Source organism: Lupinus angustifolius, chromosome LG18, assembly GCF_001865875.1.
Source record: "Lupinus angustifolius cultivar Tanjil chromosome LG18, LupAngTanjil_v1.0, whole genome shotgun sequence".
Classification (NCBI taxonomy): domain Eukaryota; kingdom Viridiplantae; phylum Streptophyta; class Magnoliopsida; order Fabales; family Fabaceae; genus Lupinus; species Lupinus angustifolius.
The window spans coordinates 1,146,924-1,167,062 of NC_032026.1; the positions used below are offsets into that span (position 1 = coordinate 1,146,924).

The 20,139-nt window shown below is 29.0% G+C and overlaps 3 protein-coding genes across 3 annotated transcripts; 2 read left to right on the plus strand and 1 right to left on the minus strand.

Moving 5' to 3' along the window:
* LOC109333359 (1-aminocyclopropane-1-carboxylate oxidase 1) lies at nt 1,164–3,501 on the plus strand. The gene is made up of 3 exons (XM_019568819.1): nt 1,164–1,299; nt 1,394–1,617; nt 2,671–3,501. Exons 1-3 carry the CDS (start codon nt 1,198–1,200, stop codon nt 3,257–3,259), a joined length of 915 nt encoding a protein of 304 aa, XP_019424364.1. The 5' UTR covers nt 1,164–1,197; the 3' UTR covers nt 3,260–3,501.
* Nucleotides 3,936–6,038, minus strand: LOC109332456 (phospholipase A2-alpha-like). Its single transcript, XM_019567438.1, has 4 exons — nt 5,934–6,038; nt 5,812–5,854; nt 5,566–5,691; nt 3,936–4,126 (listed from the first exon to the last, which is right to left on the minus strand). Exons 1-4 carry the CDS (start codon nt 6,036–6,038, stop codon nt 3,951–3,953), a joined length of 450 nt encoding a protein of 149 aa, XP_019422983.1. The 3' UTR covers nt 3,936–3,950.
* Nucleotides 11,172–11,857, plus strand: LOC109332636 (auxin-responsive protein SAUR21-like). Its single transcript, XM_019567647.1, has one exon. The coding sequence runs from the start codon at nt 11,226–11,228 to the stop codon at nt 11,661–11,663; it is 438 nt and encodes a 145-aa protein (XP_019423192.1). The 5' UTR covers nt 11,172–11,225; the 3' UTR covers nt 11,664–11,857.

Here is a 20,139-nt window from a genome sequence, read left to right on the forward strand (position 1 = left end):
GGAAAATTGGTTTTTTTAACTGCATAACTATGTGCGTTTAACAAACTAAATTTACCTTGTTTTGTATAATTACATTTGTATGGACCAAAATTGTCAACAAATAAAAGTAAATGGTGTTTGAGTAAAATGATTGATTCATCATGTTGATGATGCAACAAGTGGTGAAATTAAAATTAGAATAGTCTTTCACTTAAATTTTCCCATTTGAAAACCAGCTTTATAACTATGTGCGCCAACTGGTTTGGAACTTTGGATTTACTCCACCTATATTCTATATCTTCCATTTGCATTTCTTTTTTATTGCAACCTTTTCTGTGCCACTGCCCCTTGTTTTGTGTTATATACTTAGAACTATTATTTATTGCAATATTTTAGTGGTCGACTAAGAGTCGGTGTAACGGTAAGGTTATTTGACTAAAATGACTTGAAAATTACGAGTTTCAGTTATACTGGAAACCTTATGCATTGTGTCATTCTTAAAAAAACCTTTTAATTGGTCATAAGTCAAATAAAAGGTAAAGATTATATTAAGCAGTTGTGTTATTCAACTTAAAAGTTTGTCGAATTTCACTTTGTTTTATAAAGATAATTTTTTTCACTCATTTGGTTATACATATGACACCCTTGTTCTTGAAAATAATTATAGTTAGTTAGGATATTTTTATGTGTGAATCATTATGGAGAACATAAAGTTATTGTTCTAGATTATCTCTCATACGTTATTATATGCCAATTAAAATATATCATATTAATTAAAAAATATAAAGCTTTATTATCATTAGTGTATGACATCGTATGAAATAGTATTTAAGAGACCAAATTTATGTTCACTAGGAGGGATAAATGAAAATTAGACTTCAAAAAAAGTGCACTAGTTTTGCTTTGAGAAATAAAAGAACCAAAATTTTGTATACAAGGGAAAATCTGTTGACTATTGGAACATAAGAATAAAAAATTGTACACAATCACATGCTAGCAATGAAATGGCTTAAGCATCATTGTCGCCATTCTTGGGGCACTAAAACAAAAATGTCCAATCATTATTATTATTAGTATTAGTTAACTATAGACTATAAAAATAATTAATTACACTCAAATTATAATATTAACATAGGTTTAAATCTTATCTAGCACTATATATACGAGTCCTATCATAAGATATCTTCACCAAACAAATACTAAGTGTATTGTTTAGATATGGAAATTCCTGTGATAGATTTCAGCAACCTCAATGGTGATAAGAGAGGTGAAACCATGGCACTATTGCATGAAGCTTGTGAAAAATGGGGTTTTTTTGTGGTATATATAATGAAATTTTGTATAGTTTAATACCACTTTTATTTTTTCCCTTTATGAATTCTCTAAAGTTTTTTATGTAACAATGGTTGTGCAGATTGAGAACCATGAAATAGATATTGAGTTGATGGAGAAAGTGAAGGAGTTGATTAATACATACTATGAGGAAAATCTGAAGGAAAAGTTTTACCAATCTGAAATAGTGAAGAAGTTGGAGAAACAGCAAAACTTGTCTGATATAGATTGGGAAAGTGCTTTCTTTATTTGGCATCATCCTACTTCTAACATTAATCAAATTCCTAATCTCTCTAAGGATCTTTGGTGAGTTATTCCAACATTTTTGGCTTCTAAAAATAGCAATGTTCTCTCTCTCTTTGTCTCTGTGACTTATGATTGTGTTAAAGATTCCATTTCGAACAATTTGATAATAAGAGGAGTAGTCTAATAAGTATTTAAATTATATATAAAAGAATGAAGTAGACGATATGTGACTTACTTTCCAACATACTACCATACGATTGAATCTTGCTGTGTGGATTTATGACATGATATTTGAGATAGACAAAACCATGCAGAGTAGTGAGATCTAAATAAAGTTCCTGTTACTGTCGTTTGGTATGAATTAGGATCCTTTGTCCGAAAACTTCTTGTATGTTCACGTTAATCATATTCCACCAAATAACATGAAAATATTATTGGATTGAAACACATTAGGACACAAAATATGGAACAGTTAATCATCATTCCTTTAGTAGTGCTTAATGCAAGAATAGAGCATGATGGAACTTGACAAAACATTGATAGAGTAGGATAAATTGGTTCCATCTTTTTTGTGGAAACAAAATGTTACTTGTTGTGTTTTGTTACTTTCTATTTTATTTACAAAATTTATTAGACATGGAACAAAACTATTTTTTGTTTTGTACATGTCTATCAACGTGATGTTTTATTATATTTACCACGTTCTTTTATATGATAGAGATTTTATAAAAAAATATATTGATTGTTTAATTCCTCGACACAACTTTCAACTTTTATAGCGTCATTTAATCTATGTATCAAACTTACCTTACCTAGTAAAAGACTAAAATTTGGTTATTATTTTATTATATTCACAAAACTAATCAATTTTATACATGTTCTGACATGTCTATCAAATGCTACTAATCCATATTCTCTTTAGTACCGTAGAGGTCGGTATTAGATAAGATGATGATATGTGTCTTTAAAAATAAAATTAACGTATATATTTTACGTTATTTTTTATAAATCATTCAACCCATTGTAGCATCACATTCTAGTATTGAATTTTCTAGTATCGAAGAGGATTCAGACCAAAGATAATATTAATTAAGTATATTGTATTAAATGCAGCAAAACAATGGATAAGTACATTGCACAACTCATTGAGCTAGCAGAGAAGTTATCACAACTCATGAGTGAAAACCTAGGTTTGGACAAGAATCACATAAAGCAACTATTTTCTGGAAGTAACAAAGGTCCAGCAATAGGAACAAAAGTGGCTAAGTACCCTCAATGTCCACACTTAGACCTAGTTAGAGGACTTAGAGAACACACTGATGCTGGTGGTATCATCTTGCTTCTTCAAGATGATCAAGTTCCTGGCTTACAATTCTTCAAAGATGGTAAATGGGTTGAGATTCCACCCTCAAAAAACAATGCTATTTTTGTCAATATTGGTGATCAAGTTGAAGTTATAAGCAATGGTTTATATAAGAGTATTGTTCATAGGGTCATGCCTGATATGAATGGAAGTAGAATCTCCATTGCTACTTTCTATAATCCAAATGGTGATGCCATTATTTCACCAGCTCCTAGGCTCTTATACCCAACAAATTTCAGTTTTGGAGACTATTTGAAGCTTTATGGAAACACTAAGTTTGGTGAAAAGGGTCCAAGATTTGAAACCATGAAGAATATGACCAATGGCCATGGGCATTAAAAATATATATTTTCATTATAGTTTTATATATCATTGTATTACATTACCCTTTGGTCTAGTTAATTTTACATGTCATGTTTTCATATCTATATGGCTCTATGCCCCAAATATTATAGCAAAGAAAGAAGAATGATACATGAGTGAGGTCCTTTCTTTAAGGATGCATTTGTTTACCCCCTCTTTGTTGTGGTTTTGGAATGGATAATAAAGAAATATATGTTCTTTAATTTGAAAAAAAAAAACATATAAATGATGTTTTTCCCCCCCTTTATTCAGCATTTTCTTTGCTTTGTTTAGATAAATTGGTACATGCAAGCAAAATCAGTCTTCTATTTCTATAGCACAAACAAACTATAGGTTTTATGATATAAGAAAATATGTCAAGTTTCCAATAAGAGAAAATGATTTGCATGAGAGTGAGACAAAAATTTTGAGTACTAATTTTTATTTTGCCATCATAATTTGCAACTGAAGGTAATTGTGATTTATCGGGGTTAGAATCTTCTCCGTTAATAGAAAGACTGGTAGTTCAAAAAACAAAGGAAAATACAATTTGTAATAACATATTTATCCTTGTAATAATAATAAAATTACATTTTTCATTAAAAACAAAGAGAAAAGCATATACTTGTCAGGATTCTCGTTCGGTTTAATTTTTATTGTTGGATTGTGTAATATATTATATATTACTCTAGGGTTTTGGGAAGACTCTTCCAAGTATCAAAACAGCTTCCATGACTTCATTGATAAGTTCAATAACATGATCCACTTTACATTTGTTTCCATTGAACGTAGGAGCTTCTGAGTTCTTAAACTCATTCATACATTTCATCATTCTTTGGCTGCACTCTTGACTTAGGTAATCATCTACATATATAACACCATAGTTATTTTGCAATTAATAACATAACCATACCTTTCTTAACACAAATTAAAACATAGGCATATACATGTGTGCATATTCACCTATCTTCTAACCTTAATAAAAAAAAGTATTTGACTTTTTTAAATGGATCAATATCAAAGCATAAAAAGTTTTTTTTTTTACCATTTTTAGGGAAAGTAGTTGAAGATGCCAAGTTTTTTATGTCTCTGATCATGGGCACTCAAATAAACAAATAGTACACTTTATGACTTTAATCAAATTTATTGAATCCCAAGATTTTATCCTTAAATTATGTTAACTTGTGAAACTCAAGATTAATCTAGAGGACACTAATTTTTTTGAGCTAAAAAATCACAACCACTCCCAATCAAACACACCAATGATCAAATCCCTTAAATTATGCTTAAGAAAGTTATCTACCAACCCATAACTCTTAAAAATGATATAACAACCCCAACTTATTTCAATTTTAAGAAACATTATTTTTTTGGGTGGTTTGTGAGATAATAAGTGGTTCTACTCTAGCTTTGAATATATTCTTAATCCATACAAATATAGAAAATTTTAATTTTAGTATCCAATTTATTTATTTTTAGTTTTTAGTCTCTAATTACATCACAGTTGGCAACATCCTCAATTAGTATAATATGTCATATGTGAGTGTTAGTCCCATTATCCGAAACTAAAACCAAAATTTTGGAATATATAAAAATCAAAACCAAATAAAATATATAGACTAAAATCAAATTTTGATAAATTTAGAAGGGTGGTGGTTTTGGTTAAATTCTACTTTTATCTATAAACAGCATGAATAAATGTGGAAACATAGCCATTATAATATGAGTGGAGATCCACGTACTCGAGTTTGTATCTTTTTTATCAATGGAGAGGCAAATGATCACTTTTGCACTTATATATAGGGATAAAAATGTCATACTAATATATTTTAAGGATAAAAGTATCAAATCATATTACATGATTTCTCTTGTTTTGGGTGTAATTGCCTCTTCGTTAATAAAGAGTATCCCAACTCCACTTACTCCGGGAGTAAGTTTAAAGACTTTATCATAGTCATCAATTCATCAATTCTATGAACATCTAATAATTTAGATCTATTCACTAATTAAAACCATTGAATTTTCCTAGAATTAATGGCTAAGATGGAGAGTAAGTGGATCTCTCCCCTAAAAATATGAAATAGATTCCTCTCCCATACTTAGAATGTGAGATGAGTTATTTTTTTAAAAATATTTAATTTAGAAAAAAACAAAATACCTAGACCATTGAAACATTATTTTTATCATATATTATAATAATCTTAAATATACATTGCCTTCTCTAATAATAACATAGAGGAGTCAGACTCTAAAAATATAAGATATGTGAATGAAGAAAGTAATTAATGATGTATAGAACTCACAGTTATTGTCTTGAACACATTGATCATGCATCATACAACATGCATCAAGATCATCACAAGGTGTTTCCCCAGGACACCCACTATATTGAATCCCACAGTACTTTCCATACTTCAACAATGGAGCCACTTCATTCCATTATCACATGTAACATTTTTTGTGTGTCACACATCATAAACAAATTAAAACCTTAATCCATCACATAAAAAAATTATGTAAGAAAAAAAAGGAATATTATTAGACTATACCTGAACAAAACCTTGACTCACATTTTCTGCTGCACTTTTTGATCTGCAAATAAAGAAATAAAAAACAAAGTATAAGCACATTTTTTCTTAACAACCTTGATTTAATGAAGCAATAATCGAACCATAGAAATAGATGTTTGAGGTCCTATGTTGAGGGAAGAGACATGAGTGGTAGAGATGCAAGAAAGGAAGAGAAGAAGATATTTGAGTGACTCTATTGAAACCATTTTAGCAAAGTGAGATTAAGTATAAGCAAACGGTTCTATATCAATGTTACTTATACATAGTTACATATAAGTTTATTTAAGTTTACACAGTTTTTATCATTTCATTATGATTAGAGTGTAATATCTATGTACTGTCAGTGCAAAGATTTATATTCGGTCAATACATCATTCATCACTCATTAATATTATTTATTTAAAGAGTTAATAATGATAAAACATGAATAGTGAATGATGTATTAACCATATATAAAACTCATGCATTGTCATTATATGTATATATACACGGTGTATTTGTTCGGTCAAATAAGCATATTTCATGTGTTACTAAAGTTTTTCTTAGTTAAAATATTATTTTGCAACATCATTGTACCCTTTAATTACTATAATTAGCCACATTAAATAACAAGAAACGGTTCCTTTTCCAGTGAAGGTTACCCAATAGAGTGTGAGATGTATATACTGATGGTGTAAAAATTTATATATATGCACTACATTATTCACCATTTATTTGGATTACTTTTTCTAAAAAGTCAACAATAATTAAAAATTAATAATAGAGGATACAACAACAGTGTATAAAACTCATACATTGTCAGTGCATACATTTTTTTCTCTACGCAATATGGAACACTCTAAGCTCTACCTAATAGCTGCATAATTCTATCGGTATGTATCTAGAGTGAGATTTTATTTTTTCGTTTCAATTTTAAAGTTAAAAGTGTAATTTCACTCTAAATAAAAATGATATAAAAATTAATTTATATTACTTTTTTCTTTGATATGTCACTATAACATACATCATATATTATATATCGAGTTCGTCATAAAAATATCTTTTAAAATAATATCTTTTAAAATACATATACCATGATAAAGATTAAGATTACTTTTCAATCCATAATAAAGACTAAATTCTTTGTTATTCAGAAAATTCATGTTATTTTTAACACAACCTAATTATAATCATAATAAACATCTTAGTGATTCATATTGCATACTAATAATGGTTTATTAGACAATACTAAATTGATTTTGATGTTTGTTGAATGCATGCTAATGAAAGACATATAGTACTTGAGAGACCAAGTTAAACACTTTGAGAGAAATGCATTAACTCATTGAATGATGTATGAATTATTTGTTCATAATTTTTACTTTGGTTATATAGCTGAGTATGATATATCTTCCTTGTGGATATCATTTATTACCTTAATAAATTGAATTCATTGTTCTAGCTTCTCCGATTATGTAGAGGTGTGATCGAGGTTTAGTTGAGTTTCATGTCATGTTCATCTTATGTTCATCTTATTGTAACTTGTACTTTTAAAAACCTAAGCATGTTTTGAAAAATTCTAGCTTGGACTTTTGTTTGGGGACAAACAAAGTTTTAAGTTTAGGAGAGTTGATAAATGCTAAAACACCATACTTGAAATGTCATTTTTATGATACTTTAACTCAGACTAGACCAATTATCGACAAATTACACTTAAACTTAACTATTCTGTGAATTGTCATATTTTACCCTTTAAAGTGTTTGTGCATGTCAAAACTGGAGAAACTGGTGCAAAAAGTCAAATTTTCACATAAAAGCATCTTGGGCCCAACGTAGAAGTCACGCCCAACAAATCTAGTAGGACTTGGAGGCCACGTTCAATACAATCCATTAGTTGAGCGAAATTGGGGAGAAATTATGGTGTAGCTACTATTCTAGAAATTGGAAAGTTTCGCTTGGCGCAACTGGCTAGGTGAAAAGTCGAGGTTGACTAGAAGAAACTTGCACCCATTGAATTTCCTGATTTGGGTGAATAATGTAAAATTCAGACTCTTTAAAAATGGATCAAATTAGGCATTAGAGACATACATCCTAGCATAACACTTTTTACTCGAAAATTCTTAGTTCCTTAGGCTAGTTTAGCTTCAATTAAGGTGTATAAGTAGGGGGAAAGATTAGAGAAGCTTATTTATGATTGTTGAGGAGATAATTTCTTTTCCTATGAGCTTTTCTTCTTCTTTTCTTTGTGTTTAGTTACCATGACAATGTGTAACTAAACTCCTTCCTTGTTGGGATTGGATGAAATATTCACTTGATGAATACATTTTGATTCAATTAATATATATTCATTATGTTTTGATTCTTATGAGTTGTTTATGTACTTAATGCTTACTTTAGGTTGATATTGTTTTTGTATGAATTTGTATTGTGAATGGATGGAGAAATCTTCATTCTAATTCTGATTATAATAGCTCATCATTTTGGTATAATTACTAGACATAAATTTATACTAATTTGCCATATTTTTACATGTGTTGATATGGTTGCTAGACGTAGAATCATATGAATACTAAAATAACTCTCAAATTTGTTAACATAGTTGCTAGACATAGAGGTATATTAATGATTTATAATTTTTTGTTTTGTTAGTATAGTTGCTAGACATATTAATATTAATGAGCTATTAATATAACCAAGACAATGACGACCATTATAATTGAGGCGATGCATTAAAATCTCAATTTCACAAACATAGTTGCTAGACATATAGATATGTTTTATGAATCATGATTCTTTATCTCGTGAGTAAAGTTGCTAGACATAGAAATTAGCATTTAGAATAATTGATATTTCATCGTTTGTGATAGAATCATGGTTGGTTAGATGAATAAGTGTTATTGTATCGAATGTGTATGAATAGTAAATAGTAAAATCTAATCTTAATATTAGTTAGTTTAATCAGATCATTTAGTTAGTTTTAGTATAATCAAATCAATCAAACTTTTTTAAGTAAATTTAGAATAATAATTTTTAGTTGAAAAACTATTATCAATTCAATAATCTTTTATAATTATTTGCAGCACACTAATTTAATAATTTATTGACTAATTTATCGGTTAACATCATCTCAACCACGACAACCATATGTGGTGGTTGTAGTAAAGGGTATCACAAGGCGATGGTGTAGAGCTTCATGTGGTGACATTGGTGATAAAATAGGCTACCAATTAAGGTGGTGGAAGACCGAGAGTGGTGGAAGTTCTCACTAAATAATAGCAATGATAAAAATACATGATAGGATGGCAAGAATAATAAGTATTGAAATAAGTTTTGAAAACTATAAACATAAAAAATTGATACTTGAATTATAAAACTGGAAAGTGGTTTTGATTTTTACAAATTTCAAAACTCAAAACTAAAAATTACTTGAAGTAATTTATATAAATTATTTATTGCTACGTAGAAAACAACAAAGTACGTTTTCTTCTGATATGTAAGATTAGGTCTAGTTGGGTTTCAGTTGGGTTGAGAGTCTTCATGAATGATGTATGAGATCTGTTTAGAAGCATTTGAGAAGGTATCTCAAAAGCTTCTCTGATGCTCAAATCAGTAAATGAAGGACGTAAGAGAATACATAATTTACTAGTAAGTGAGAGAGTTAAGATCAAGAGTAACTTCCTTATGGAGGGAGGCCTTTATTTATAGTATAGAGGTGCATGAAATATTCTCTAGCAAATGTGGTTTATCCAATCGACCATCTAGCCCTTTTGGGCCAGTTCTAGATAAGCAAGGGTTGATTTTACCTGTGTTGAACGATTCTGTCAGGTTCGTACCCGATGGATAGTTGACTTATAGTCTGTGGTAGGTCGAGTAGCCGTATTATTTGGTTGTCCTTGTCGTCTGTTAGAAAGTAGGTGTAGTGTGCACATGACATGCGATTCGCGGCAGAGGTCTGTGTTGTCTAGACGGTGTGGCAGGGGATAATAAACATGGTCCTTGTACTATTGTCCAGATCACGTTTGGTCAATAACATATCTTTCAGAATTGTTTGGTTATCCGGTCAAGATTCAAGGGTGTTATGAATGGATTTGTCTTGCCGAACATTAGGTTGGCATCTATATTTCTGGCCCGACCATGACATGTCTTTTAGACCGGGGTGGAACAATACAAAATCAACTTGGCTGTTGGAAATTTTGCTCAATCCTTTTTTATATATAGATGAAGAAAATAAAGTCATTATGTTTTTTGTTACAATAAAGTCATTAATTAGTTCATGAAGAATATTTAAAAGTAACTTACTCTTTGAAACAAAGTTACCAAATAGCTCCCAAAAAATTATTTTATAAGATAAACAATTATTGAAAATTTCTACTTTATCCAATTTCATCCCAATTTTATAGGAACTAAATATTCCACAAAAATATTGAAAGATCAGATTTTCCTAAAAAATAGAGCCAATTTGATGTTTTTTTTTCCTTTGGAGACCAAGTTGTGTCTTGTAAAAGAAATTTCAAGCTTTATATGGTTAATTTATTTTGTTCAAAGACTAAATAAAGTGGAAAAATTATTTCAAATGAGCAAACTAGACCTTTACTCAACCAGGAAAGTTCTAGTTATGAATATCATAATTCCTTTTTCATAGATGATAAAGTAAAAGTAAATTAAAAGTGAATTCCTGAAATAATGGCCCCTATTTATTTATTATTAAAAAATATGTCATTGATTTGTTAGTATTTTTTAACGGGTTTATATTTTAGCACAAAAAAAACGCATGGTTGATTTACAAAGATAAGATCCTTCTTTTTTGAATAAAAGATGAGATCCTACAAATTCGTAACACATGATTGAATTTTAAAATTCCCACAATAAATTCCCTTAAGAAATCATCTCTCCTAAAATAATTCTATCTCTATATTTCCAATCAATCAATTCTTTTTGGTACTATCAACATTGATAATGAACTGATCTCTTTTGGGCCCTTCCCAACGAGAGTATCACTTCGACAAGTGTATCGTTCCTAGAAATTCAATCATTAACTTTTTGGCATTTTAGTGATTTAATAAGGTCTTACGCTACTAGACAAACACATCGTTAATACTAACATGTGTAATTAATTCTAATCAATATAAGTATAGCAAAGACTCCAATAAATCTTATGACCAAAAAAAATTAAATAATCAACTCATGTGAGTCACGTTTATTGGAAGAGACAGATACCCTAGGAAAAAAAGATTAGTTCATTATTCGGGAGATAACTAAATAAAGGATAGAGAAGATCTCAATTCTAAACTCTCATGCTAATCTTTTTCCTAAAAATCAGACCAAAATATTGAAAACAAGATAAACTTAACTCCAATTCCAACCTTTAAATCAAAAACTCACACACTCTCTTCTCTCTCTCTCTCACTCTTTCAATGGCAGGTGATAAGATTCGCCAAATCGCGCGTCTGAAACAGCTTCTCACGCGTTGGAAACAACTCACTCTTCTTCGTAATCGTACCTTAAACGACACCGTTTCATCTCCACTTCCTCCCTCAGGTTTTCTCTTCATCTACGTTGGACCAGAACGACAGCGTTTTGTTATCCCAGCGCGTTTCCTTAACCTCCCAATCTTCGCGAGTCTCCTTAAACAATCCGAAGAAGAGTTCGGTTTCATTTTCAACGGTGGTTTGGTTCTACCATGTCAAGTAGGGTTCTTCAACAACATCGTTAACTACCTTTATAAAGATGAAAACAAATTTGGAAAATTTTCTGTTCAAGATTTTCAGAATATTATTTCTGATTTGGGTTTTGATCCTTGTAAGGAAAAGATTCTAGCTTTTACTCCTTTGTTGCAGAAAACGAAGGTTTGATTCATTTTTCAAAGTCTTGGTGTGTGAATAATGTAGCTTTTTTTTTTGTTCTAATCATCCTTGAATCCATTTCTAATAAAAAAATGGGTTACAATGAGATGTTTTAGAACTTATTCTTAAGCTTTGTTTCTTATTATGTTGATCAAATTTTAGTGATCAATGAAAATTTCTATGGTTAATGAAAATTTTAGATCTGGGTTTGGTTTCAAAAGATTAATGCATGAATAGTTATATCATTTATATACATTGTTACCGTAAATATTTACACACAATTAACATATTGTTCAATTACTTAATATAAATGATAAATAATGTTGTAATAATATTATCCATTCATTTTTGTTATATATTTGTTGAGTTTATATGTATTGTTAATATATTATTCTATTACTTTTCTCTCTCTTAACTCTTAAGAATCAAATATTATAAAATATAAATTATAAATAAAAGAATTAAATATTATAAAATATAAATCATAAATAATTTTCCCCTATTTTTTTTTATGTTTTGGCTGCATCTTTTCCATATACACTAAGTTATTCAGACTCTGGTTAATTGCCTATTTATGTTTGTATTAACTTGAAAATTATATTAATGGTACCGGGTTAAGTACATAAAACTGGAATAATAGAACTCAATTTTTATCAAAATGAAGTGAAATAGTGGAACAAAAATATTTTATACTCACTATTTATAAACTTCTGGAAACTAGAGCTATGTAGGATTTTTTAAAAGACTACTCAGCCTGATTCATTCATTATCAATTTGTCATTTTTATGCCAAAATAGGTTGAATGTTAGCAAAAGGAGTCTCATATTTTTTGTTATATTTTCTTATTTTTAGAATTATCTTTTCCACAACTTAGGTCTATTAAACATTAGCCACATATATCCCCACCCAAAATAAACACGTTAACATCAAAGCTAAGATTCCACATATGTTAACAAAATTAATTAAAGCTATTTTTTTCTTTTTGTTTGTTACTATAATAGAAAAAGTTATGTTAGCATGTGTCAATATTTGGCTTTATAGATTCCATTGATTTTTCTAGTTTAAATAAAAGTGTGTTATGCTTTTATTCCTTAACTTGAAATAAAGAGCTTTTTCATGAGGAAGGTGCTTTTATCAAATCTAAGTACCTAGGTGTAGTATCAAGTTTTGTTTTTATGAATCAAGCCATATTTTTTAAATGGTATTTTAATTTTATATTCAACATTTTTGTCATGAATCGGTATTTTTTTTAAGGGTGGTTGTAAAAATTCAATGAAAACATAAATTAAGAACAAAAACTTGTAGGTTTAGTGAGAGAGAGAAATTTGGGCCCCTAATTTAACTATATATGAAGTTTAAATATTAAAGTTCAAAAAAATTGAGACTTTAAAACAAATTGCAATGACAAATAGAATGATACATACTTTGAGATAGAAGATGTCTCATTTGCTAACACCCTTATAAATCGGCCATGATTACTAATAACCATAGATCACAATATTTTTGTCATCTTTTTTTTAGAGTTAATACATAAAATGGAGTTGAATTATTTAATAAAGTAAAGAGAGATAAATGAGATAAGAGGCCATGGCTAAATGAATTTATCATTGAAAAATTATATATCTTCTGTTACAAATTTTTGTAGGGTAATGTTATAAAGTAGATAAATATTATAAAATACATAAAGATTTAGTAGGATAATATATAATTATAAAATAGATGATATATTATTGTGCATATTTCGGTATCGGGTGGAAATCTAGAAGGTGGTAAAGAATTTGTGGCCGTACCAAAGCGTGGATGGTTGAGCTGAAATTAACACTCCGTAGCACTTTTCCGTATGCATGCGGATACTCAAAATAAAGTGCCACTTCATGGGAACATGGACCATGCTAAATAATGTATTATAATACTGAGGAGGTATTCACTTACTCCAAAATAAGTTTTTAAATTTCATTCTTATTTTAGGCATCAATTTTAAGAAAACCCAATAATTTCAATTAGTATGTAAACTATATATATCTATAAAATAAATGGCTAGAATGGAGAATAAGTAGATCTTCACTCTATAATATTTGTTTCCTTTCTTTTGTAATAGGTTATCATCTATTCAAATCTTAAAAACTATCTTCTTAGCATTACAAAATCCTAATTTTGTTACTTGGTAAGTTTATCCCTTAAACTAATAATATTAAAATTATATCGGATCTTTAAATAGAATAAAATGTTAATAATCTAATTTTTAAGAATAACAATTGTTGACGTTGATAGACACATTCCAGTTTTTTATCCACATAGTGAAGATATATACCCAAAAAAATAACTACACCACCTAAGAACATCGAGTGAATATCTGATGTTCCATAAAAGTGTACCACTCAATGTACTGCTATTTATGATTGGTCAGAAAAATATTTAATCTTTACTTTTTGAACTTAAATACGTTTTTTCAACCAATTATAAGTTGTGTCACATGGAATAACACACTTTATACTACAACAGATTGCTCAAAAAGAACACCATGATGCTCCAATTACCTTTTATACAAGGTAACTATTCCTTTAAAAAAAGCAAATAAAATAATTACTTTTCCTCATTCCCTAAGTAAATCATAATGATTCACCCCACTTGGTTTTGACGCAGATTAGTGACTTCCACTCCTCTCTAGACAAATTGATTTAATAACTCCAACTTCTATTTTCCACTATACTAATAGTAGTATAAGTATTATAATTTAAAATCAATGCACTATTAGTGTAAAGTTTTTTACACTGTCAGTACATCCACCATTAATTTGTATTACTTTTATTTGAGAGTCAGTGATTGTTAATAAATCAATGGTGAATGATTGACTGACAGTGTAAAAAACATTTATACTGTCAATGTATACATATTAAATCGTAAGTATTAACCTCACACCCTCTGAAACAATGAGAACAAAATAAATTTTATTTTCAATCATTTACACTTTACATTACTGGTCTAATAATTAGACAATGATCCTGGTATTCTCAAGTATGTTATGAATCAATCAAAATAAATTATACTAGTTAAAAATTTTTAAATATTTATTCTATTTTTATTTCATTTTGTTTCATTCATGACAAACTTAGGAACATACTTGAGGAAAAGAGATCATTGTCCCTAATAGTAATTGGTCCAAAACAAATAATATAAAGTAGGAGAAAAATAATTTGATTTCTATTATACACACCTAAAAAATACATAAACAATTATAATTAAAGGATTAATACTAGAGAAAAAGTATATATATTGACAATAATCAAAGAATTTTATACTCTTATTATATTATCTACTGTTCATATTTAACCACTCTTAAATAATTAATAATATAATCACAATATATAAAATTTTACTTTTATCAAGTTCAAAACTATTAAATTGTTAATATATAAAACTTTTTAGGTTTTAAAGTTGTAATAATACTAATATGTTCTAGAATGTTGTAGAAAAGGATTTGTAGTCATAAACTATATTTTAAATGCATATTTATTATCTTATAAGTTACAACACTGTATGTATTACTAACTTATGATTTGTTAAAAATTATATTTAAGTTAAAAATTTAATAATTAATTATTTTTCTTATTAATTATAATTAATAGTACATATAGTGGCAGACAACAGATGTACATATATTTTAAATCATGTTTCAAATCAATAAATTAAAATAAAAATAAAAAATTAATAAATATTTGATTTTTTAATTGAAATACAATATTTTTATTGACATGAGATATATTTTAAATAACAAATCCGTATACTTTTCAGCATAAATAACAGAGGTCCAGAGTGCAGAGGTTTGTGTCGGGTTAAATGTGGTTCCACTAAGTACAGTGTCAGTGAGTAGACTCTTCTACTACGCGTCATGGTTAGAAAGTTGAACCATGATATGGTGGAACAATGATCTTTTCTATTAATAAAGAAACAAATACTTATTTTACTTGTATTTTTAATTGTAAAAATGTTATTCCATTATATATAAAATGATAAGAATGTCTTAATATATTATTTTTTTTCGTATTTTTATAGTATTTGCTTCTCTATTAATAGAGAGAATATCATCCCGATCTGGTGGCATAGATTCGCGAGATGCAAACCGTGGCAGTGTTAACAGAAACATCATTAAAATATGAGCAGATCGGACGGTGGGGAATGTTTTAAGGCTCTCTTCCACTTTCCTAAGTCTGTAGTGTCCCATTTCAAAAAATAATGCTATTTAAATATTATTTTATGATAATTTCGTTCCTCCTTATTTAATTGAACCTACAATTATAATAATTGATTTTAATTATGTAACTTTAGAAGTGGATTGCGTCAACCACTAAAAAACCGTGAATCAATGTTGTGAAACAAAAACCGAATGTTAAATCGAAAGATGTCTCGTATTAGGTTTAATTGGTTTAAACGGTTAAATTGTTCGGTCTGACCTGGTGATTTTATACATAATTAATAATTTTTATCCATGAATATATAATTGTACGTAAATATAAAGTTTTATATAATTAATAATTATGTGTAATTATATTGAAGTAACATCTATTAACCTTTTTGGACCAAAAGTAAAACAAAATATTTGATTGGTGTTCTATTTTTTTTAATTTTTTAATTGAACCATCCGGTTTACTTCCTGAGTTAATATAGTTGAACCAGAATTTTCCCGGTTCAAAGTGGTTCAGCCCTCATTCGGTTAAGACTACAAACCATGGTCATTTTCAAGTTCAGTCAGCAATCAAACCTGTCAAAATATTCAGTCTAGTCCGGTTGTAATAACATTACGGTAAATTTCAATTGTTCATTTGACTTTAATGTTAGAGTTTAACCTCTATCTATTACAACACGGTAAATTTCAATTGTTCATTTGACTTTAATGTTAGAGTTTAACCTCTATCTATTACAACACGGTAAATTTCAATTGTTCATTTGACTTTAATGTTAGAGTTTAACCTCTATCTATTACAACACGGTAAATTTCAATTGTTCATTTGACTTTAATGTTAGAGTTTAACCTCTATCTATTACAACACGGTAAATTTCAATTGTTCATTTGACTTTAATGTTAGAGTTTAACCTCTATCTATTACAACACGGTAAATTTCAATTGTTCATTTGACTTTAATGTTAGAGTTTAACCTCTATCTATGGATAGAAGACTCATAGATTCATACACTATGATAATACATAAATGATAGATGTGATAGATAGTGTATGATGCTTTTTTACCCTAATAATATATGGATATGAGATATACGTGCAAGATTTATATATTGTCAATATAAAAATTTATACACAATATTCATCATTCATTTGTATTACTTTTTGAAAAGGAGTGATGATTAAATATGAACAACATATAATGTACTGACAATGTATAAAACTTTTACAAAGTCAATACATATATTTTTCTTTGCTGATATTAGCATGTGTTTGTTTAGTTATTTTTTTGTTTCTTTTTCCAATGAAATTACAAAAGGAAAGGAGTGTGAAAACATTTTTTTTAATTATTGTTTTTATTTCATAATTCATAAAACATAAGTTTCATTTCTGAAAATTCTGAAAACGAGAAAATGTCATTTTCAAGAATGAAGGAGTGAAATTTTTGTTGTTGAAATTTTTAACATTTTTCTTACTCAATTCATTTTATATTTTTTCTTCTTTCAACTTTGACATGTTATTCCAAATCTTTTGATATTTTGAAAACTCAATACATATTTATGTTGTACTTTCCAACTATACCCTAATTTATTACTCATCTTTTTTACCTCATATTTCATCATTTCTTTTTAACCTAGTTTTCAATGTGGTTATCTTAATCAATTTGTATCAAATTTTCATATCATTTAATAATTTCTTAAACTATGTGTATAACCTTAAATATAAAAAACATGACATGAAGGGAGTACGTTTTTTATTTACTCTCTTTAATAATCAACAAGATGCCAAAGTCAATCAATGAATGTGTCTCATTCACATCATCACACATATTTGTAATAGAATTTATTTCCTTCTCAATCCAACAACTTTTTTTCATCTCTTAATGATATTGCTGAAATAGTTCAATGACGAGTGTGATAATATATGATTTTGGGATGAAAATTCATACCCCCTAAAGTTACTACAACTTGAATTAAATAATAGAATACTTATATGTTAGTAATTTATTTTTACTTTAACTATTATGGAGAGCATTTATAATTGCATGATGTTCATTATTACCTTTACACGTCTTCATGGATGACTAAACTATGTTTGATTTACGAAAGGAAAGTTGAGGAAAGAAAATTTGGCTATGTTTGGTTGGGTTAAAAAACAAAGGAATGAAAAGGAGGGGGAATAGTACGTTCGATTGTTTGGTTTACATTCTATTGTTTGGAGATCCATGTATCTTTCAAGAAGCTATAAATAGCCAGGAGAAAGAAAAATGAATGAGTATCTTGATAGAGGAGATGAAGTCTTTACACAATAACCAAACTTGAGAGCTTGTCCCATTGTCGCGAAAGAAACATGTAGTTGGGTGTAAGTGATTGTACAAGAGGAAGCCAATAATATCAGAAAAAGAAGAGAAAAAGTTAATGGGCACTTTTATATAGGGTAGTGCTTGCTTTGATAGTCAACCACGACATGCACTTAGAACAAATGAATGTGAAGACTACCTTTCTCCATGATGAATTAGAGGGGGGGGGGGAATTTATGACACAAACAGAAGGATTTAGTGCATCTATATAGATCACTTGATATGCAAGTTGAAAAAATCTCTAAATGAGTTGAACCAATCTCCCAAACAATAATATACGTGATTTGACACTTATATGTTAAAATTGGGTTATAAGCGTTGTGAGTATGGTTGTCGTGTTTATGTGAGAAGCTTTGATGATGTCTTTTTTTTTTCTTTTTCTCCTACTTTATGTGGACAATATGTTGATTGCTGCTAACATTTGAGTGATATCAATGAACTGAAAGTCATGCTTGACAATGATTTTGACATGTAACATTTAGGGGTTGTTAGGAATATTCTTAGGATGAAGATTCACCGAGACGAAGGAGGCAAAAAATTATGGCTCTCACATCATAGCTATGTTGAAAAGATCTTAGAGAGAATTGATATGAGCAATGCTAAAGTAGTAAGCACTCCGTTGGAAAATCACTTCAAGATTTCCCTATATGAGTTCCCAAAGACAAATAAAGAGAATAAGTACATGTCAAAAGGCTCCACATGTTAGTGCAGTGAGTTGCTTGATGTATGTTATGGTTTGCACTATATCGAACTTAGTACAAACAGTTAGTCAAGTGTGCAAGTACACGTTGAAACCCGAGAAGCAACATCGGGAAACAGTTAAATGAATTTTCAGATAGTCGAATTGAACTATAGGCCTCATATCATATTTGGCATCCAAAAGAGTAAGTCTTCAATTGTTAGTTATGTTGTTTCAAAACATGTAGGAGACTTAGATGATGGAAGCTCCACAATACGAATTGTCTTCATCATGTGGAGATAACCAGTTCAATATATTGTTACTATATCCACAACTAAAGTAAAATACAAGGCAATTGGTGAAACTTCTAAGGAATCTCTATGACTTATGGGGATGATAAATGAATTAAACATTCAGCAATGTGGAGTTCCGATGTATTGTGACAACCAGAGTGCTATCTTTTTGAAAAAAATACCAGGTGCTTCATGCTAGAACCAAAGATATTGATGTGAGATTTCACAAGATTGGAGAGTTGGTGGCTTATGGGCAAATACTATTGCAGAAGTTTCGCACTTCAAAAAATGCAGCTGAGATATTAACCAAGTCGGTTACTATAGACACGTTCATTCATTGTCTAAGTTTGTTGAACATTCACCAATGCTAGATTGTGGAGCGTCCCCAACCCAATGGCAGAAGATGAAAATGGACGATATTCTCTAAGGTGGAAATTGTTGTGTAATAGTTCATATTCTACTAGATTGGGCCCTTTTTTCTAGATAATAACAATACAAGTTATGAGTTTAGACTGATGTAAATGGATTGAGGTATAGGACTAGATATATGTGTTATGTAAACCTAATGATAAGAATAACTATAGGCACAAACACAAATCTTTATTCTCTAATACATTGGGGTAGCCTCTCAATGCTCTGGAGTTCATAGACATAATTGTCCGAACTTTGATATCAAATTCATTGTGCTATTCTCTCTTTTCTTCATTCTATTTTACTATTTGATTGTTCGCTTATTCTGAACACTTCTCTTGTTATTCATGAAGTAAATATTGCTCATAATTCATCATATTTTTTTTGTTATTCTTGAACAAATATTGATCATATTTTATCATATTCAAGATTCCTCTCATTCTTTAGCCACTATGATATTATTGAGCAATAATATTATTTGATCTTTTTGACCTTCTTTCGATTATGTTAGTTCTTGATGGACAATATCATTACTTTCAATTTCACCCATTTTCTTATAAGAATTCT

What these genes read in the sequence shown, in the direction of transcription:
- LOC109332456 (XM_019567438.1), bottom strand. Translation starts at nt 6,038, where the DNA reads ATGGTTTCAATAGAGTCACTCAAATATCTTCTTCTCTTCCTTTCTTGC. An exon ending in CTCAAACATCTATTTCTATG is followed by an intron (nt 5,855 to 5,933) that starts GTTCGATTATTG and finishes CTTTATTTGCAG; the next exon opens with ATCAAAAAGTGCAGCAGAAA. An exon ending in TGAGTCAAGGTTTTGTTCAG is followed by an intron (nt 5,692 to 5,811) that starts GTATAGTCTAAT and finishes AATGGAATGAAG; the next exon opens with TGGCTCCATTGTTGAAGTAT.
- LOC109333359 (XM_019568819.1), top strand. Translation starts at nt 1,198, where the DNA reads ATGGAAATTCCTGTGATAGATTTCAGCAACCTCAATGGTGATAAGAGA. An exon ending in AAAAATGGGGTTTTTTTGTG is followed by an intron (nt 1,300 to 1,393) that starts GTATATATAATG and finishes ATGGTTGTGCAG; the next exon opens with ATTGAGAACCATGAAATAGA. An exon ending in AATCTCTCTAAGGATCTTTG is followed by an intron (nt 1,618 to 2,670) that starts GTGAGTTATTCC and finishes TATTAAATGCAG; the next exon opens with CAAAACAATGGATAAGTACA.
- LOC109332636 (XM_019567647.1), top strand. Translation starts at nt 11,226, where the DNA reads ATGGCAGGTGATAAGATTCGCCAAATCGCGCGTCTGAAACAGCTTCTC.